The following is a 22,579-nucleotide window of genomic DNA, read 5'->3' as shown; positions in this document are numbered from 1 at the left end:
AGTGGGAGCCGGGCTGTAGGTCAGTTGCAAAGGTCTCCCACGTGGACCTCTGAGGAATTTCCAAACTCCTTTAACTTTTTACTCCTTTTGTAGGTTCATTTGTCAAGAAAGGAAGTTAGAACAGTACTAGTTTATTAGCTTGACTTGTAACTTTCAGCTACTTAGATATACGGTATGTGGGCCTCTGCTTACATTCTTCCCCCAGGGCCCTTGTAAACATTAGAGTTAAACCTACAAACAAGCAAATAAATATATTCCAAAACTGGAAATGTTAGGACTTAAAGGGAAAGAGGGTAAGAAATGCCATGATTCTGTACTTGGCCATAAGAACATGGACAACTCAATATCTTAGAATGTCTGTGTTTTCACCTGTATAGAACTGGATCAATGCAGGCCTCCTTAATTTATCAGGCCTTCTCGGTGGTTCAGTGGTAAAAAAAAAAAATCTACCTGCCAATGCAGGGGATGTGGATTCGATTCCTGAGTCAGGAAGATCTCCTGGAGAAGGACATGGCAAGCCGCTCCACTATTATTGCCTGGGAAATCCCATGGACAGAGGAGTCTGGTAGGCTACAGTCCATGGGGTCTCAAAAGAGTCAGGCATGGCTTATGACTAAACAAACAATTTACAGGGTGATTGGAAAGTGAAATAGAATAATGGATGTGAAAATATACTGTAAATTATTAGCTGGTCTATAAATATATGGTTCTATTATAAAGAGACAGGGAACAAATGAAAGTATGGGAAAGTTAAGAAAGTTTCATGATTGTAAATAATTGTGCTAAATGGGCTTCCCTGGTGGCTCAGATGATAAAGAACCTGTCTGCCAATGCAGGAGGTGTAAGAAATGTGGGTTGGATATCTGGGTTGGGAAGATCTCCTGGAATAGGAACTGGCAACCTACTCCAGTATTCTCATCTGGAGAATCCCATGGACAGAGGAACCTGGTGGGTTACAGTTCATGGGGTCAGAAAGAGTCAGATATGACTGAGTGAGCAACACTAACTAAATTGTCCTAAATATATAGAGCTGAAGAAAATTCTTCATGGTGCCATCTTGATTTATACAATATGTTAATTATCAACACCAGGAAACTCTCTGTATATATATATTTAAAAGATTCACTTAAACTTCTGGAGAATAATAAAGTTTACTGGAGGAGCCCTTGTTTGGAAAACACAAGATGTCAGAGTGAAAGGACCCTGAACTATCCACATTCAAGCCAGAATTTCACCAGGAGAAGTGGCATCAAGTTGGAGCCTGGGAACAGAGCTAATCTGTTCAGAGTTTTCTGAAGTGCTTGCTCTCAGGAACTTTGTAACTGTGACCACTCCACGGGGATTACTGAGCCCACCAAAGAAGAAAATGCCTTTGCAGAGGCAAATAACATGAGTACAGCATTTTCATCAATGGTGAAAATCCTCAAACCAATGCTGCCTCTCAGGACCCTAGAGTTAACAAATCTGTCTTGACAAATGGAAAGTGAGTTTTTAGCCAAAAGAATTTTGAGCATATTTACAGTACTTTTCTGTTTTATATTTTGGTGGTTGGTTCCACTCATTTTACTCCACAACAATAAATTAATTGCTTTCTAATTGATTCTTCAAGAGTGCTTTTCCATTTGCACTGAGAAATAAACGTTCGGCTTGTTTTCAGGGAAAGCTCAGTTTTTCCTGGGTCAGGCTGACTCACAACAGGATGGGGAGAGAGGACAGATTGCTTCTGAATAGAGGCATAGTTGGATCTAAAAATTGTACCTCCCTCTTGCCTGCTGCAGATGCCAGCAATATCCCAGGCAGGACCCCAGGCAGAATGCCAGGTTAGTGAAGAGTAACTTGCAGACCATGCCCTGTTCAGCTCTGGGTGGTTGAGGAAGAACACAGACTTGGTGTCTAACAGACTCAAGACTGTGGTCATGAACAAGCTGCTTAATCTGTCTGAGCCTCATTTTCCTTGTGATGAATGGAGACATATATGCCTTGCAAGGCTGTTGTGGGGATCAGCAATAACATCAAGACATTTTGGCACACACTCTGCATCCATAATTGGTGGTCACAATTATCATTTCCCTTCTCAGAGCAAAGTGTGATCGGTAGGTTGGCTGTCAATCTGCAAACTTGCTATTTTGTGTTGAGCTGAAGCTTGCAGCAGAGTATAAATCCACTGTATCACTAAACGTCCTGTTTAGCTTAGCTGACATTTTTCATAGCAAGATTTCCTTAATGAAGGAAGCAGGGCAGTGACGTTCATGCTAGCATAAGTTACTTATGTCACTGTGTATTAGTGGTTCAAGACGCATGCTCTAGAGCAGCACAGAGATAATAAAACAGCAGCAGAAATAGAAACTCGTAGTGACGGCACTGGATTAAGAGTCACTGGCTGGCATGGACGTTGATGTAAATCATCTAACCTCCCCAACAGCACTGCCTTCTCTTAAAAATATGAATTGCTTGGAGGCTCAGAATAAATAAATATATATGTGAACACACTTTGAAAATTCTAACTTTAGTTGTTTTTCTAATTGACTTTGTTACTTTTAAATTCTAATTATTAAAAGTCTTAGAAGTCTGATAAAATGGATTAGTATTCAGAGGCCCCAGTTCTCATTCTATCTGAGCAAGTTACATTTAAATCACAAATTTTCATTCTGTGAGACTGAGCTAATACTATCTACCTCAGACATGATTTACATTATTAAATGATTAAAGATTTACATCAGTGATTTAAATGATTTACATCGATGTCAGATTAACTGAGATAATGTCTATAAAATAACACTAATAATAAACAGTAAAGCATTATTTAAATGTTAATTTTTCCCCCATTAATATTCCAGGAAAGGCAGGACTGTAGGCTGAGGTGATAGAAAATACACAGCATGCTTGCCGCCACGCCTGACCCTCTCTCTCTCATTGCAGACCTTGCTCATTCATCGTGGCTCCCTTCTCTGTCAAGTCAGAACATGCTCTCAGAACCTTCTCCTCATGGATTTCTAGGCAAATGCTACTAATCGATCAAAGTTGGTGCTCAGGCTAGAGCATGCGGTGTTGTGGAAAGAACAAGGTCTCTGACTCTGAGTAGACCTGGTTTCAGACCTTGACTGTTCTTTACTAGCTCAATGATGGAGTGAAATTATCTTACTGAGCTTCAGTTTCCTCATGTATAAAATAAGATGAAAGTGAAGGGGATTAGGAGGTACAAACTGCCAGTTATAAAATAAATAAGTCACATGGATCTAGCACAGGGAATATAGTCAATATTTTAGAATAACTTTGGATGGTGTATAATCTATAAATATGTTGAGTCATTATCTTGTACACTTGAAACTAATCTAATATTGCAAGTCTACTATATATCAATTAAAAAAGACATCTAAGGACCAAATTGCAAAAAAAAAGGAATGGCAAAACTGATCTCATTGGGCTGTAGTGTGGATTCAATCAAATCACATATATGCAAAGGGCATATAATATATCATAGATGCTTATTAAGCCTTAGTTTCTTTTCTCTTAATTTCATCCATGTCTCAAAAATGTGAAGCCTCATTAGGTGGTATTACTAATTTGATTCTGTCAAGTTAGAAATGACTCAAGGATAAAATTTTTCAGAGTTCAATGCCCAAACAACCCACAGTATTGAGGATAAAATTGTGTTTAATTCATCAGACTGCTAATGTCATAAGATTCTGCTGGGAATCTTATAAAAAGAATCCTAACACTGAATGACTGTCTTCTTCATCTTGTGTATTTATTTTTCAGGGTGAACGTGGAGAATGCGGTAAACCCGGCATAAAGGGTGACAAAGTAAGGAACATGGTTTTTAAAATGCTAACAGCTGTGATCTCTTTGGGGCTGAGTTTCCTTAAGAGGAAATCCTGGGAAGCATAATGTTGCTCTCACTACTGGAATTAGAGAGTCACCGTTCAATTTTCACATCTGTGAAACATGAAGCCGAAAACAAAGCCACCCCTAACTTTAGTTAATGGAGCCCTCACGCACCTCTGCGGCACCCTAACCTTTGAGACCAGGCCCACTAAATGTTAATGGTGAAAGAGTAACTTAACTGGCAAAGTCAGTTCAAGATCCAATTGGATTAAAGTGGAATAGTTTTCCAGATGTAAATTAAACCCTGAGAACAAGCACCTTCCAAAATAGAATGAAGAACTCTATGAAATACGTTCATGAACTGCTCTTCAATAATAGGGAAGAACTAGACATAGATAGGGGCTTCCCTGGTGGCTCAGACGGTAAAGCGTCTGCCAGCAATGCGGGAGACCCGGGTTCGATTCCTGGGTCGGAAAGATCCCCTGGAGAAGGAAATGGCAATCCACTCTAGCACTCTTGCTTGGAAAATCCCATGGACGGAGGAGCCTGATAGGCTACAGTCTATGGGGTCGCAAAGAGTCGGACACGACTGAGCAACTTCACTTCACAGACATAAATAGGGGTTTGAAACTGAAAATGCAGCCAACCACAGATAACTGAGTAGTTATTTACCTTTCATTAGAAAATAAATATGAATAAAATATGTAAACTGGAGACAATATTAAAATGTTAAGGAGTTCCTTAATGGACCAGAAATACACAGAGAGTGTATTTGAAACACGATAAAGGATCCAAAATAGTACAGAGTGAAAGTAAATAGTTTTCATTACAGTTAACTGTTAACAGCATACTATCAACATAATAAAGTGTTTCAGTGTCCATCTTTTAATTATGGGAAGAGTCCAGGAGAGAAAATGAAGCAGAAGGTAAGAAGAAAAGGAGAAATAGTGACCCTGGCCTGTTAACTAAATGTTTTAAATAGCTTGAGACTTTCTAAACGCTTTTAAACTACTGTAGAGTTAAAGGACTGGAGAAGGCAATGGCACCCCACTCCAGTACTCTTGCCTGGAAAATCCCATGGATGGAGGAGCCTGGTAGGCTGCAGTCCATGGGGTCGCGAAGAGTCAGACATGACTGAGCTACTTCCCTTTCACTTTTCACTTTCATGCATTGGAGAAGGAAATGGTAACCCACTCCAGTGTTCTTGCCTGGAAAATCCCATGGATGGAGGAGCCTGATGGGCTGTCGTCTATGGGGTCGCACAGAGTTGGACACGACTGAAGTGACTTAGCAGCAGCAGCAGCAGCAGCAGAGTTAAAAGACAGGTGAATCTGAAAAATGTAGGCTTGGTAATTATCTCTGGGAAAAAATGAAAGGTGTGATAATGAATGGATTCTTCCCAGAGAATAACTGAAAATGGGAGATGGACATGGACTTGAAAATAACTGAAGAAGGGACACACAGAACAGAAATGAAAGTCAAACAATGACTGGAAAAACTATGTGAAATAAAAATGGCTGACAAAGATTTAAAGTAGTTCATTGACTAATATGCCAGGGATTGCTAAATGCCCTATTATTTTCAGTGCTAGAAAGAAAGAAAAGTACTGACAATTATAAATGTAAGATGGGATTGATTGTATAGTGTATTCCAATATCAGAGATGTAAAAATCTGAAAAAAGGCATGTCTAAAGTCAAAGAAATGTAGTGTCCTTGACATCATGAGTTCATGTAAGTTTACATGTAAAATGTACAAAGAACAGGAAAATACATAAAACAGAAAATATAAATGGATAATAAATGAACACATAAGCAGTGAGAAAAGTAAAAACATTAAAATATTTTAGCAATAAAATATTAAAAATATAAAGCAATATATAATATTCAGTATTGATGGGGGTTCTATAAAATGAAGATGTATTCTCTCTACTCAGGTAGTGAGAATGGAAATCTGAACACACTTTATGGAGGAAACGTTCCTTTATCTTTCCATATGGAAAGATAAAAGAGACAAGAGAAAGTGAGAGAGAGCCTTAAATGTGCTTACAGGTTCTTTGCCAATCATCATCTTCTAGGAAATTATCCTTAGGGATAGATCAGAAGTTGAACAAAGATTTATACACACAGATGTTCACTATAATATTGCTAACAATAGAAATCATCGGAAACAAACGTCAAAACTAGGGAAATGGGTAATTATAATTATGATAGATTCACATTCTTAGATATTATTCCATTTACTAAGAGTTTTTAATGACATGCAAAATATTTTTGATCAAATGGAAGACCAGATAAGTAGGACACAAAACTGGATATACATTTTGATCAAATTATTTAAAGAAAAGAATCTATTGGGAACAATACTGTATGAAAATATGCCTAAAATGTTAACAGCAGTTGCCTCTGTGTGATTGTTGTCCATTACTTTAGTTTTTTCTATAATTGTCATGGTATAAATATTATAAATAGGTTACATTTTGGTAATAAAAAAAGTAGAAATTTGAGAAAAGAGAGACTGGATTATACTCTTATAGAAAGAAACTTTAGAGGGCTTCCTAGTTAACAGACATATTGAAATATTTTGTTAGAAGAGTATTGAGTATAAATTGTGTTTTGCCAAGTTCCATGTCCTGAAGATGGGAAAAAGAGTGATGTATACATTGTGGAAACTCACTTAATTTAACTGATATTGCCTTGTTGGAAGAATACAGTATTCCACAAAGTATACTGCTTTTTAAGAATTCTTAAGAAACACATTTTTAAAATTCTGATCAAAATTTCAAATATATATAGGTAAAGAATTAATCCAAAATTGTAGTTTCATGGATTTTCTTACTAAAGAAAAGCTGGAACCCAAGGTGGCTTGTTATTAAGGATTATTTTGTTAACAATGAATCTGATGTTTGGATAAGCTGGGAAGACTGGCCATTACTGAGAATAAAGTCCCTTCTGTGCCGCCTAAGATCACTGCAAACTAAATAAATATTTAGAGTATCTTACTACTAACTTTATTTCACAGGGATCCCCAGGGCCAAATGGACCAAAGGGACCCAGAGGAATTCAGGTAAGGGAGTGAAAACCAAATCTAAGTCTGTATTAGAATCATCTAGGAAACTTTTAAAATCCCTTTGCCCACGTGTACCCTCTACCAATTCAGTCAGAAGATTCCCAGGTAATTACAGTGTGAAACAAAGTTTGAAAACTGATGCTCTAATATTTTGAATAACTAATCCAGGTTCCCTCAAGATAGTTACCAGCAGGTGAGTCTACTTAGAGAGTAGCTAAAGAGTAAAAGTTAGAAAAAACAAATAGAGTCTAGGAATATAAAAGCATAATGTCAAAGCAATTGAAAACAAAATGTACCTATGTTTGCACTGCTGCTGGGAAAGCTATGCATTTTATCTAAATTACAGCATTTGTATTGTTCCATCATAAGTAGTCACTGCTCAATAACATGCAATGATTCTTCCAGAAAATGATTTGAATCAGTTTTTTCCAGTCTGGGGACTTGCCTTGTCTAAACTTGTAATGGGAGGAGTGTGTATATGCGTGAAGTGCTAATTTCAGCATTTCAAAAAGTCTACTGAAAATTATACCTTTACCCCAGTTTCCTAGATGGCATCTTGTTAACCATCATCTTCTTTGTTCTGGTCTGGAATTGTGCCAGGGCAGGGCAGTAACTGATTATTATCAAAGGGTCACTGGACACTCCAATTTTCAGTTATATGTGTTGGATATTAATACATATTTTTAAAAGCTGTTTAATCAAAATCTTTCCAGAAAGTGGTCCAGCACAGGAATAATGGTGGAGGCACAGGTTTAGGAAATGAACAGCTCATCAACAAATGTTCGCTCCCAGCTTTAGGTACTATTTTAGAAGCTGTGTGTTTGACACAGGGAATTTTGTCTCATCCCATTTCTCCATGTGTGTAACCTTCACTTAACTCTGAGTCAGACAGTCTTGACTTCCAACTCCAGGATCTCTAGGGACCCTTATGAATGATTCATTCCTCATTGGCCTTTTGTATGCAGAACTAATTCTTGGTTTTCATCCTGGAGCAGGGCATTGCTGGACCTCCTGGGGATCCAGGCCCGAAGGGATTTCAAGGCAATAAGGTAATCATACCCATCGGTTATAGACAGGCAGAGTGCCTTTCCCCTATTGACCTATGGGTGATACATGTTTTTATTAAGCAGGAGTCCGTGGATTCTTTGGGGATGAATCTTTGGGAAAACGTAATAATCTCCAGGTGTCACACACAGAATCATGTTTGTCTATGTAGGAAGCTAGTATCATAGTTTTTCATTTATTATTATTATATTACTCAAAGGGGCATCATTAAATGTAAGCCATTATCCAGAATTTCTGCAGAGTTTCCGTCTTACTCCTGTGAGTTAGTCATTTTATGACTCACTAGAAATTGAAAAGTAGTAATAAATAACACAATTGAAATCACTCTATTGCCCACAGGTAATGTCAACTCAGTATACAATTGATAAGTGAAAGGGATTTATAACTTTCATATTGACAAAAATTAAGCTTTTTAATTGAAAGAGTGTAACCCTGTGGCTCAGATAGTAAAGAATCTGCCTGCAATGTAGGAGACCAGGGTTTAATTCCTGGGTTGGGATTGAAGGGCATGGTTACCCACTCCTTCATGGACAGAGGAGCCTGGTGGGCTCCATGGGGTTGCAAAGAGTCGGACATGACTGAGCAACTAACACTTTCAATCTCAACTCTCAGTATCAGCCTTGTAATGTCATTCCACAGATAACCAGGCAAGACAGCCAGGGTGCAGTTGAATAAGTCAGATAGAACCAAAAGATGAGATAGAAGGGATCTTTAAAAGACCAGTTTATAAGAGTTGCCATTAATTTGCAGAAAACAGGCGTTTTAGCGCCTTTTTAACTCTTCTAAATGCTTACAAATTTTCAGATAAAGTAAATACCCAGTAAACATTTTGAGTTAGTGATTGGAGTTCCATAGAATTTATGGTAGTAATAAGAGCAGACGATGCTGTCCCCAGAGGACCCTAGGTAAAGCCAGTCTTTTAAGGGTGCTCTTAAATTTAAGTTGTGGGGAGCCGGTGGGCTATTTGAGTGTTCTTTTTTCAGACAGAGGTAAGGGAAGGACACACATAGCATTTTTAATGAGATAATGACAATACGTGATTTCCCAGGGCAGTTTTAACTGGCAAATTAAAACAGAATGAGCTTCTCAGCAGGTATGTGCTTAAGCTTCCTCTGGGGAAACTGTCTTTTCCAGTCCTTGCTGCTGCTGCTAAGTCGCTTCAGTCATGTCCGACTCTGTGCGACCCCATAGACAGCAGCCCACCAGGCTCCTCTGTCCATGGGATTTGCCAGGTAAGAGTACTGGAGTGGGGTGCCATTGGAGAAAGAAATGGCTCTTTTGAATACTGAGTAGAAGTTTTTTACAAAATTGCTTTCGCCGTAGGTAAAAATCCTGCAGCCAGAAAAAAAAATATATATATATTTTGACATCCATACTTATTTCTTGGATTCTTTAGTCACCTAAGATGATAATTTTCACCTGTTCATGAAAAAGAGGCTTAAAATCAGGTATCAGATTTGAAGTTTGCAACAGCGATAGAATTATAGATATTTTGAGTCACGAGGGATATTAGAAATCATACCAGCCCAAAGTTGTCATTTTGGAAAATGAGAAATGAAGTCTGGAAGTCAGGGCATCTGTGGAGATGCTGGGCTGGGAGCTGGACATGCAACTTCAGGAGATGGCTGATGGCAGTTCATGTAAGAACGTGACTGCTTGATCATGTCTCTTCATGTCTCATACAATTACTACTTAGAGTTTTCTTTTAAAATGAGTTTATTTCCACAGAGTTTAGCTTTTAATTCTAACAAGGCATTAATTCTTAGAAAGAAAACATAATGAGTCAAGTATTTTGAGGCAGGCTGTAGTTTTCTAACATAATAACACTTCAGTCTTGACTTTCACAACTTCGCCATAAGAGGAGTCATTTTTCCAAAAGTAGCTGAGGACTTCAACTTTTCAAGAGCCTCTCTTTTAAAAATTTCTGCCCCCACCCCAAAACTGTGGTGTAAAATTATCACAGGTTTAAAATCACAAACTTCACTGCCAATTGAAAAGATGTCAATATCTAGAGAATACTGAGGGTTGTTGGAAGAGAGCGAGATGGGAGTGAGTTTCTTGTTTTTCTCCTAGTTATATTTTTGGCTTAGGGTCACAGATATAATGGTTTCTTGACTATTACATGGAGACTATTAGTAATTTCTACTCCTCATTCGATCTGCCAACCAGAGATGCATGCATATTCATTAACTGTCTTAGGTTTTATACATTTATTCTTATCTTAAAAATCAGATATCAGGGAGTGATTTCATCTTGCATCCCAGAATGTACTTCTAAAGCTTAAAAACTTGATAAACTATTTTTTTCCCAATTTGGAAACAAAGTTTTATAGTGACATTTCTTTTAATTCATTACCATTTTATTACAAAATGGTTTTATGAAATTGCTCTTGCAATTTGTGCCCCCACAAAATCTCTAAAATGTAGTAAATCTGTATTTTCCAGTGGACACAGGGATGACCATTACTGTGAAGTTTCTATAATTATAGCATTATGGAGTATATATTTACTATGTGCAGATGCCGTTTTAAATACCCATTTAACACCGCCTTCTGAGGCATGACCTAGTCTTACCCCTATAGTACAGAGTAGGCTACTATGGCACAGAGAGTGTAAGCAGTGAATTCAAGCCTGCACAACAATGAAGGGACAGAACCAGGATACCAACCCAGTCAATCTGCTCTTTACCCCCATATTTTATATTTATTATATCTCCTTAGGAAAACTGCTGAACTTCCTAGATAGCCAACCTGAGAAAAATGTCTTTCTTTTGGACAGCATGGAAACTGCATGTCTCCCCTTCTAGCATACTCTGGCTAGAAACAATACTCTGTTGGGGCTTCCCTAGCAACTCAGTCAGTAAAGAATCTGCCTGCAGTGCAGGAGACCTGGGTTTGACCCCTGGGTCGGGAAGATCCCCTGGAGATGGAAATGGCAACCCACTCCAGTATACTTGCCTGGAAAATCCCATGAACAGAGGAGCCTGGTGGGCTACAGTCGGACATGACTTGGTGACTAAACCACCACGCCACAATAGTCTGTTGAGTTATAGTCTACTTGGTTATAATGTTCATCTGAAAATGCAAGGAAAGAAGGAGAGGACTCTCATGGGAAAAAGAAGGCAGTAATGTGAGTTTTCAAATATTTTGTCTCTTATGAGACCTTAAAATAGAAACCTTTGGACTTGTAACATTTGCAAAGATTCCATGGGAGTTTCTAGAGGAGGCCTGTCTATGAATGTGAAATTATGAATAGTCTCTCTCATGAATGACAATCCCGTTCTGTTGCTCCAGTGGTTGGGTTTTCTTCATCAAAGGCTCTGCAGAAAAGGTGGCCAAAGAATAAAAGGAAAAAATAGCATGTGTGAAATCAAAGAAAAATGTGATTCTTGCCCTGTTTCATACATCATTTCTGTCATTAATAGTTTCCATATGTAAAGTACATCCTATTCTGCCCTAAATGACCTTGTTACCTTAGAAACAAAACATAGATCTTTCTCAGAATGAAGCCTTTGAGGCCACCTCAGCCTCTCCCAGACATGAGATGAGGGCCAAGAGTGGTATTTATAAGAAGATCATCCCATTGGTCTCTAAAATCAATTAGAACTATCATCACACAAGTGTCTGAGAAGCCATATCCTTAGGCCCAAACTGACACCACGTTCTTTCTCTGTAAAAACTGAAGGCCTCCAAACCCTACGCCACCTCCCAAGGGCTGTTGTGGGTCAGGCAGCCACTCCATCTGGTCATAGAGTGGGCCTTCCAATAACTAGAAAGAATGGCTTAAGACTGGCAGGCCTTTCAAATCACAGAGAACAAGTAACCAAAATTAGTTTGGAACAAATAAACATAGTAGAATGCTGGGTGTGCCAAGCCCACACTGGGTAATTTTTGCCATTTCTTGATGTCCTTCTGAGGTTATTTCTGAAGGATGTTTTCATCTCCAATCTCACCCAAATCTGCTCTTTCCAAGAAGACCCTCTTTGTGCTCTGGGAGGAGGAACTGCTCACTGTGGTCTGAGCAGGAAATAGCTTGTGACTTGCTGAAATATCCTAGCATGAGAGCTCAGTGCTAGGGCCAAAAGGGCTTTAGGAATTATCCCTGATGTATTCCCTCGTGTCAAAGTAGCACATGCTAATCCTCAAACAATCTAAAACTGCTGTGATATTTATATTATATATTGATTTCTTTCAATAGATGAATTGCCTCCCTTCTTTTAACTTCTTCCATTGTTCTACTTGAGGCTGTTCATACATTTTTCTTTAGGGATCCACCCCACCCCCCACCCCCTGCCACACTCCCACACAAGTGTCTTCTTGAGTGGTACTCAAGTGTAAGAAACTCAAAGTACTCTTACTTTATGTTCAATTTAGCTTCTGAGATGTTACAAAAACTCAGAGGCAGTGCCAGTCTGCTCCAGTTTAATACATGGATATGGTCAGAGTAAATAATCTCTGGCGAATCAAACATCCATCTATGCACCCAAAATAAACAACAGACCTAGTATCAATGAATAAGTGAGACTTAGGTTTTAGTGGGATTGGGGGCAAATGAGGCATTTAGCCCACTGTACATGGTTCTTGGACAGCCTACTCCTCCTTGTCTACCTCTGTCATGGTTCCATCTCATGTTTTGAGGTTCCCAAGCACAACAGATACTTCTGTAAGTAGTTGATGTTCTTATAAGGAAATTAAGTAAATGAAAGCTAAATGTACAGATCTTGAAATTAAAATTGTAAAGCTAGTAAACATCCCTACACAACAACCTGTTTTCTTCAAAATGCTCTATGAAAAGAGGTTAGTTTTTAAAATAGGAGTGGTTATCTTGACACAGCTACTAGGAATGCATTGCATGTTGTAGCTGGAAGTTTAGTTAAAGAAACTAATCAAGTTTCTTTATAGCTTTCATGCTCTATACCTTTAAACATGGTCAGTCCTCTTTCAGATATGAACCACTGGCAGAAGAATTAGACAGATGTGTACAGGTCCACTATGGTTTTGAAAAAATCCAAAGCAGAAAATCTAGAGACAACAGTTCAGGAGTACCACTATCATATCTGAGAGAGAAAAAAATTAGGATATCTACACTCATGTTTAAGATAAGCAGAAAATAAGCATTTGTTGAATGAAAGAATGAGGAAGTGGTCTTACATGGAATGAGCTGTCAACAGTATCATATTGCAGACAGGTCAAACAGGGAGGATCTATGGAATCACTTAGATTGTCGAGTGATCAATCGACAATTGAGGGCCGAGGGTTTTGGAGGGTTTTGGAAATGTTTGAGAGATTGGGGGAAGGGTGGTGACAAGGGATTGTAGAGGAATCAGAGAGAAGGGTGCAAAAGTCAGGAATTTTGACCATTCTTCCAAGATATTAGGATAATATATAGAAACAGGACAGTGTTAACATAACCCATCAAAAGCTTCTTGTGCATTCAATGACCTGATACCTTATTTATAATTCCACTTACTTCTGAGTCAGGCATGGAACTTAATTGTTTTTTTCCCCACAGTTTCAGATATATAAACTTAGAATCTTATGTTTTTTATAATGTCACTATTTTCACTAGAATATATATATCATAAATAAAACAACCATAAATCTTTGTGGTTGTTGTTTAGTTGTTAAGTAGTGTCCGACTCTTTGTGACCCCATGGACTGTAGCCCACCAGGCTCCGCTGTCCATGGGATTTCCCAGGCAAGAATACCAGAATGGGTTGCCATTTCATTCTCTAGGGGATCTTGCCAACCTAGGGATTGAACTCGTGTCTCCTGCATTAGCAGGTGGATTCTTTACCACTGAGCCACCAGGGAAGCCCCGTGAAGATTTAGTAATTTTAAAAATACATTCTGGGACTTCCCTGGGGGATCTAGTGGTTAAGACTCTACACTCCCACTGCAGGGGGTGAAGGTTTGATTCCTGGTCAGGGAAGTAGGATCCCTCATGCCCTGTGGCAAGACCAAAACCAAAATTTCTTAGCTTTGCTGCTGGAGAAGGTGTGGAGAAAAGGGAACCCTCTTACACGGTTGGTGGGACTGCAAACTAGTACAGCCACTATGGAGAACAGTGTGGAGATTCCTTAAAAAACTGGAAATAGAACTGCCTTATGACCCAGAAATCCCACTGCTGGGTATACACACCGAGGAATCAGAATTGAAAGAGACACGTGTACCCCAATGTTCATCGCAGCACTGTTTATAATAGCCAGGACATGGAAGCAACCTAGATGTCCATCAGCAGATGAATGGATGAGAAAGCTGTGGTACATATACACAATGGAGTATTACTCAGACATTAAAAAGAATACATTTGATTCAGTTCTAATGAGGTGGATGAAACTGGAGCCGATTATACAGAGTGAAGTAAGCCAGAAAGAAAAACACCAATACAGTATACTAACGCATATATATGGAATTTAGAAAGATGGTAATGATGACCCTGTATGCGAGACAACAAAAGAGACCCAGATGTATAGAACAGTCTTTTGGACTCTGTGGGAGAGGGAGAGGGTGGGATGACTGGGGAGAATGGCATTGAAACATGTATAATATCATATAAGAAATGAATCGCCAGTCCAGGTTCAATGCAGGGAGCAGGATGCTTGGGGCTGGTGCACTGAGGGATGGTGTTGGGGGGGAGGTGGGAGGGGGTTCGGGATTGGGAACATGTGTACACCCGTGGCAGATTCATGTTGATGTGTGGCAAAACCAATACAATATTGTAAAATAAAATAATAATAATAACTTAAAATTTTAAAAATATTAAATAAATAAATACATAGTATTAGTATTTAAATACTCGTTTTGACTTAAAGTTAGCTTAATAGCTTTAGTAGATCGACCTACTGAACATCACTTATATTTCAGCTATGATTTGGAAATAGTTCAAATACCACATATATGTACAACTATGGAGAAGCTGAAACTTTCTCCTTACACTAGAACTTTGGATAGTTTTATTTCAGCTCTCACACAACTCAAAGGCCTAAAAATACCCTAACATCATGATATTGCTTTCAACCACTGAAAAATGCTGATTTATAATAGGATATAATTCTTTATAACTTGATGGGAAGGAAATTAGGTGAAACATGTAGACCTCAACAGTTGCCAGTACAGAATAATTAACCAAACAGAAAATGTTTTTTTAAGTCCACAGATCTCTTAATAACAGAATGACTACATTTTTGGCTTCATGTAAATAAAGTATTTTAAGTCCAAGGTACTCAAACATGTCAGCTTTTCCAGTTGTCCAAAACCAATAATGGGCCTTCTGGTTCTCCTGGCAGGCTTACACCCTTGAACAAAGTTGTGACTGCTTGGTGCATAGCAGTGTAAAGAGAAGAATCACTTTACAACTTTAATGACAAGTATCTGTCTAATGGGTAATCAGAGCTGAGCTGCCAAACTGTGTGACTGTCTTCTTCTTCAGGGATGTCAAACTCTAAATACTATTGCTGTCCGGGCCCGGGAAAGAATCGTTAGTAATCCAGCGATACTGTGGAAAGGGCTTTGACCTCCATGCCTATGTGCCCACCAGGATTCTAAATGAACATATTAACTCATTTGATGTGAGACAACTGATATTGACAACTTCAAGTGGCTGCCAGAACATGGGGTGTGTCAGCCATTGGCTTCAAGACATGATTTTCCTCCCCAAATACCTGACGCATATGGTCCTCAGCAGATGGGGCGTGCTGTGTGTGCGTGTGAATGAGAGCATGCGTGTGCTGAGGCTGCCAAGATGAAAGCTCCGATGGATCAAGGAAGCCAAATGCTGCCCGGGTCTCCCGTAAAAGGGTGCTGAGTCTAACCCACATGCCCAGTCGGGTGGGGCACTAATCTGGGACAGAGTCAGTTACTGCAATGTCTTCAGAAGGATGTCAGAGATGGTTTTTGTTTTTTTTTTTAATTGTATCAGCGTTCTTAATTAATTCAAGTAAGTTTGAATTACCAGCAACATTGCAGCAGGGAAAATCAAGTTTATTCTAAGAGTGAGTTTTTTAAAATTATGGTAAAATATATATACTATTTATCATTTAACTATTCGTAAGCATACAATTCAGTGGTATGAAATACATTCACAGTCTTGTGTAACCGCCATCACTTTACAAAACTTTTTCATCATTTTAATATAAACTTTGTACTCTTTCAACAGTAACTCTTGTCACTTTCCTCTGCCCCCAGTCTCCAAGAGTAAGTTTTTAGGAAACATATCACACTGTTATGAACCTATCATCTCTCTGTAAATTGACGTCCTTCTTGGATTTATGGAGAGGGTTCACCCTGAGTAGTTTCTAGCAACTCATTTTATGCTGGAGGAGTCCTAAGAGTGTCCACCAAAGCTGAGATTCTCAAAAGCTCTACTGATGGACTGCGGAGCAGTCCCTCCTTTTAGGGAAAATGACCCACAATCCCTTAGATTCTACCATATATAATGAAATATGATTTTCCTAATAGATTGAAACATATGAATCATCCTTTGGTAAGTCAAACATAGTTGAATATTGACAGTGCCACATGATTTAACCTAGTAGCAATTAAGAAAAGGAGCTGAGTTACTAAAATCTGCTACGGCGCTACAGTTTTCATCACATTCTCCACCATTTCTTCATTGCTATGGGGTTTTTTCTTGTTTGAAAGCATAAGTAGGTGGGGAATATGGACAGTGGTCTTTTTTCTTATCCAACTAGATATTATTCAAAAAAGATTGCAACTGGAGATTTTGAATAATCATGGTCCAAATTCAGTGCAGTTGGTTAACAATTGCTTTATATGTAGAGTTACACTGTGTGATCATAGTATTGCCAAATATAATTTAGATGAACTTTACCACTGACTCAGTGACAACACTAATCCAAGTCAACTTTATGTGCCTGAAGTGGCATATATGTTAGCTTGTGAAAGTATACTTTCTCTTAGCTTATTTTTATGTTAGATTCTTTGTCTTCATATAATGAATCTTCAACTATGGGGAGATTGTAACTATCTGACTTGTATGTTTTTCATACTAAAATAAAGATATAAATTTAGTCTGCAAGCAAATGATTTTTTAATTACTTTAAGAATTGAGAAGCCCTAAGAGGCACTTTTGCATGGTGGTTATTAGCACTGGCTCTAAAGCTAGACTGCTGGGGTTCAGATCCAGCCTTATACTGTGTTAGCTCTGTGATCTGGGGAACTTACTTTTCCTTCTCATGCCTCAGTTTTGTCATCCACATAATGGGTCAATAGTAGAGTTGTTCTGAGTATCACATGAGTTAATACATGAAAAGCACTTAGAACAGCACCTGTTACATAGTAAGTGCCATATGTGTTGGCAATAATTAGGCAGCTAAGTATTTTGACAACCTTTTTTCATTAATGTAGAACAGAGCTGGCCTGATACATTTTCTAAAAATAAGCCTCTTATTAAATAACACTTCTCTGAAAGAAAAATTAGGAACTAAAAATAGAGCTTGACTTAAGGAGAGCTGATAAATGTTAGTTTCCTGTCTCCACCATTCCCCTGCTTTTCATACCTTTCTAAAAAAGGGCTTTTCTTTATTTTTTTCCCAAGCCTTTTAATATAGTAATCACATCACTGAGTTTCAGCTAAGACTGAATTTTGTGCACGCGTGCATGCTAAGTGCCTCAGTCGTATCCAACTCTTTCTGATCCTATGGACTGTAGCCTGCCAGGCTCCTCTGTCCACGGGATTCTCCAGGCAAAAATACTGGAGTAGGTTGCCATGCCCTCCTCCAGGGGATCTTCCCGACCCAGGGATCGAATCCATATCTCTTACCTTTCCTCCATTAGCAGGCAGGTTCTTTACCACCAGCGCCACCTGGGAAGCCCATTTTGTGCATACTTGAACCATTTTGCACCTTACAAAATACTCATTCATCATTTCCTCCCACTGGGAAAGTATGAGAATACTTGTCACAAGACTTAAAGTATTAAAGTTGGTGTTATCCATATCTGGGAAATGATAAAAAGAAGTTGCTAAATATCTGTCTAATGTTAAGAGTCCAAGGTATGACTAAATGATCCATAACTGTATTGTTTTAGAAAAGGTAAAGTTCTGTTCTCAAAAAATCCAGTCTTGGAGAACCACTGATTATTTATTATTTTAGGGATATGAAAGATATTGACTTTGGTTAGAGCCAGTTCCAGGAATGAGGAGTGCTGTATTTCTGAGCTGAACTTTCCATACAGTGTAACCTTATACCATCTATTGGGGTTTCATTATGACTTCAACTGAAAAAAATGATTAGCTGTGTCTGGGTAAGTTTGCAGGAGAAAATGTGATAAGGAGTTGATATCACTGTGTAATGTACGCACAGTTGCTCTCAGCTGAAAATCTAAGTAAACCAGTGGGAATGCCAGAGGAACAATTCCAACCCCCCAACTCCGTCTGCCTAGACCAAGCTTCTTGTTTTGTTCAGCCCTAGCAGCTGGCACAATACCTGCTCTTTAGTTGCTGTTCAGTAACTGTTTGTGGCCTGGATGGTTGAGTAGATAATATCAACTAGGCAAACACTGAGACTGGAAAGCTGAGCAAATCATGAAATCCTCCTCACAGTCTGTGGGAAGACATATTAACACAGGTGAAAATGCAAACCTGCAACGAATGCTCAGGAAAAGGAGAAATGATGCTATCGGTGTCTCTAGAATAGGGATTTCACCTGACCAGACAGGGCCTCCTTGAAGCCAAGCTGCTTAAAATGATATCTGAGGGATTACTAAAGACTAACTAGGAAAAGAGAGAGGTAACCACATCCCAGATAGAGACAACAGCACATGCGGAGGTCCTGGGGCAGGAGGGAGCATGGCAAGTACAGAGGCCTGAACAAAGACCAATGATGCTAGGTGGCTAGTGAAAAGTTCTGCACACCACAGCACCACACCATGCAGGGGCTCACAAGCCTTGGAAGGAGCTCTGTCCTTACCCTAAGAGCAAAGGGAAAGGACTTGAAGGGTTTTACTCAGATTACTATTAGAAGATTGCTCTGGCAGCAATGGGTGGGTGGGAGAATAAATTAGAGTGTGCTAGAATGGATGCATGAAGAGTATTAACATTGTTGTAACCTGAGAAGGAGATGATATTACTTTGGAGTAGACTACAGTTCAGTTCAGTTCAGTCGCTCAGTCGTGTCCGACTCTTTGTGACCCCATGAATCGCAGCTAGCCAGGCCTCCCTGTCCATCACCAACTCCCGGAGTTCACTCAGACTCATGTCCATCGAGTCCGTGATGCCTCCAGCCATCTCATCCTCGGTCGTTCCCTTCTCCTCCTGCCCCCAATCCCTCCCAGCATCAGAGTCTTTTCCAATGAGTCAACTCTTCACATGAGGTGGCCAAAGTACTGGAGTTTCAGCTTTAGCATCATTCCTTCCAAAGAAATCCCAGGGCTGATCTCCTTCAGAGTGGACTGGTTGGATCTCCTTGCAGTCCAAGGGACTCTCAAGAGTCTTCTCCAACACCACAGTTCAAAAGCATCAATTCTTTGGTGCTGAGCCTTCTTCACAGTCCAACTCTCACATCCATACATGACCACAAGAAAAACCATAGCCTTGACTAGACGGACCTTAGTCGGCAAAGTAATGTCTCTGCTTTTCAATACACTATCTAGGTTGGTCATAACTTTTCTTCCAAGGAGTAAGCGTCTCTTAAGTTCATGGCTGCAGTCACCATCTGCAGTGATTTTGGAGCCCCCCAAAATAAAGTCTGACACTTTCCACTGTTTCCCCATCTATTTCCCATGAAGTGATGGGACTGGATGCCATGAGGCATGGTAAAGGACACAGAGGTGGGGGATTTGAGAGTTAGCAGAATATTGCTAGGTGTTGATGATGCAGTGCATTCGATGGGTAAGGAAGTGAGAGATGTTAAGAATGACTTGTAGGCTCTCACTTGACATGTGGGAGGGGCCCTTCCCTGAGATAGAGAATGCTAAAAGATGATCAAGTTTGCAAGTGGAAGATTATCACTTTATCTTTGGAAACAATGAGTTCCTTTTGAAATTCTCTTTTTCCTGACTTCTTTTATACTGGCTTTGTCAGCAAACACAGCCCCCCACCCAATTTTTCTTGACCACTGTCTTCCACAGATCCCAAGACACTGTCTTCTTTCACTCCCACCTGACTTAAGTGTCGGTACTCTCCATGGTTCTGACCTGAGCCTCCAGCCTCTTTAATCATTCTAAATCAGTGCTGTTCAGGAAAGGAGAGGTGGGATGAATAGAGAGAATAGTACTGAAACATATATATTGCCAAATGTAAAACTGATCGCTGGTACAAATCTGCTGCATGATGGAGGGAGCTCAAACCTGATGCTCTGTGAATACCTAGAGGGGTGGGATGAGGTGCGAGGTGGGAGGAAGTTTCAAGAGGGAGGGGACACATATATGCCTATGGCTGATTCGTGTTGATGTATGGCAGAAACCAACACAATATTGTAAAGCAATTATCCTCCAGGCAGGCAGGCTAAGTCACTTCAGTTGTGTCTGACTCTGTGAGACCCTATGGACTGTAGTTCTCTGTCCATCGGATTCTCCAGGCAAGAATACTGGAGGGGGGTGCCATGCCCCCTCCTCGAGGGGATCTTCTTCCAATTAAAAATAAATTAAAAATATAGAGTAGCCACACATGACTTCTGAGCACTTGAAATGTGGCTAGTCTGAACTGAGATGTACCATATTATTAAAAACACATGGGATTTTGAAGACATCACATTAAAAATAATGAAAAATAAAATTATTACTAAGAGTTTTATATTGCTTATGCTGAAATGATAACATTTTGGATACACTGGGTTAAGTAAAATCTATTATCACTTTCTGGAAAATTACAAGTTTTAAATGTGTTTCTTCATATATTTCTCATGGAGAGTGAGGCTCCACACAGTGACCCTACCGTCACCTTCATTCCTGTCTGCGTGAGCCCACAGAGCTGCTCACTGTGCCCAGAATATTTCACACCATACACTCTCCTTTTCCTGGAACTTTGTCCCCTTTTCCTACCAGATGAGATATGATTCATACTTTTTTTTTTGTTCAGAGCAAATATTTTCACTACTGTATAAAACTTTCCCAATTCCTTAAGGTAAAATTAAACATTTCTGCCTTAGAGTCTCGTGTGCTGTGCTAATACCTTTGTTATAGTTAATTCACATGCTTATATTTTGTTTTATATTCATTTACCTCTCCAGCCAGATTGTAAGTGTCTGCAAAGTACAGGTGCAACCTGATTTATGTCTATAATTATGTAAGGAGGTTCTGGGTACCAGGCTGGTGCTCAGTGAAAGTCTAGTGAGCAAAAATTGCTCTACAAATGTTATACAGCCAACCATGTGACTGGTTACGACTCAGACATTTTAAGATGCTATTTAGAATCCTTTCAACAATGCTGCAGGGTAAATATAATGACCCTCATTTTGCATATGGGGATCTTGCAAAAGCTCAAACTGGTTATAAATTATAGAACCAGAATTCAACTAGACTGACTGAAATAAAAAGCCATGTTTTCCCCCCTGTGATACCATGCATACTTAAAAATGAATTTAAAAATAGAGATGATATTCCTACATCATAAAATGGGAAAAAAAATACCAATTTCCTAAGACGGTTAGAAGATTAAGTGAGATAATCTATATAAAGTTAGGGCAGTTCTACTTGAAAATAGTAGGTTTTATTAAACACTGACTTTCTTCCATCTTGAGGCCCATGGTATCAGTTTAGTTCAGTTCAGTTGCTCAGTCATGTCCAACTCTTTGTGACCCCATGGACTGCAGCACGCCAGGCCTCCCTGTCCATCACCAACTCCTGGAGCTTACTCAAATTCATGTCCATTGAGTCAGTGATGCCACCCAAACATCTCATCCTCTGTCGTCTCCTTCTCCTCCCTTCCTCAATCTTGCCCAGAATCACTGTCTTTTCCAATGAGTCAGTTCTTCACATCAGATGGCCAAAGTACTGGAGTTTCAGCTTCAGCATCAGTCCTTCCAATGAATATCAGGCCTGATTTCCTTTAGGATGGACTGGTTGGACCTCCTTACTGTCCAAGGGACTCTGAAGAGTCTTCTCCAACACCACAGTTCAAAAGCATCAATTCTTCGGCACTCAGCTTTGTTTATCGTCCAACTCTCACATCCATACATGACTACTGGAAAAACCATAGCTTTGACTAGATGGACCTTTGTTGGTAAAGTAATGTCTCTGCTTTTTAACCAGCCTATGCTGTCTAGGTTGGTTATAACTTTTCTTCCAAGGAGCAAGCGTCTTTAATTTCATGGCTGTAGTCACCATCTGCAGTGATTTTGGAGCACCTCAAAATAAAGTTTCTCACTGTTTTTATTGTTTCCCCATCTATTTGCCATGAAGCGATGGGACCTGATGCCATGGTCTTAATTTTATGAATGTTGAGTTTTAAGCCATCTTTTTCATTCTCCTCTTTCACTTTCATCAAGCAGCTCTTTAGTTCTTTGCTTTCTGCAATAATTGTGGTGTTATCTGCATATCTGAGATTATTGATATTTCTCTTGGCAATCTTGATTCCAGCTTGTGCTTTATCCAGCCCAGTATTTCACATGATGTACTCTGCATATCCTGGAGAAGGAAATGGCAACCCACTCCAGTACTCATGC

The 22,579-nt window shown here is 39.3% G+C and overlaps 1 protein-coding gene across 1 annotated transcript in view; it reads left to right on the top strand.

Annotated features, from left to right (window-relative positions):
- The window catches only part of COL28A1 (collagen type XXVIII alpha 1 chain), a 183,791-nt gene that overhangs the window by 22,539 nt on the left and 138,673 nt on the right, over nt 1-22,579 (top strand). Inside the window, exons 9-11 of the mRNA XM_040260502.1 lie at nt 3,760-3,804; nt 6,845-6,889; nt 7,888-7,941. Coding sequence (XP_040116436.1) covers nt 3,760-3,804; nt 6,845-6,889; nt 7,888-7,941 — 144 coding nt within the window. The remainder of the gene's footprint in view (nt 1-3,759; nt 3,805-6,844; nt 6,890-7,887; nt 7,942-22,579) is intronic.

Source organism: Oryx dammah, unplaced genomic scaffold (genome assembly GCF_014754425.2).
Source record: "Oryx dammah isolate SB20612 unplaced genomic scaffold, SCBI_Odam_1.1 HiC_scaffold_18, whole genome shotgun sequence".
NCBI lineage: Eukaryota > Metazoa > Chordata > Mammalia > Artiodactyla > Bovidae > Oryx > Oryx dammah.
Note: the sequence above shows the minus strand (reverse complement) of the source record. Positions and strands in the feature narration are given on the sequence as shown.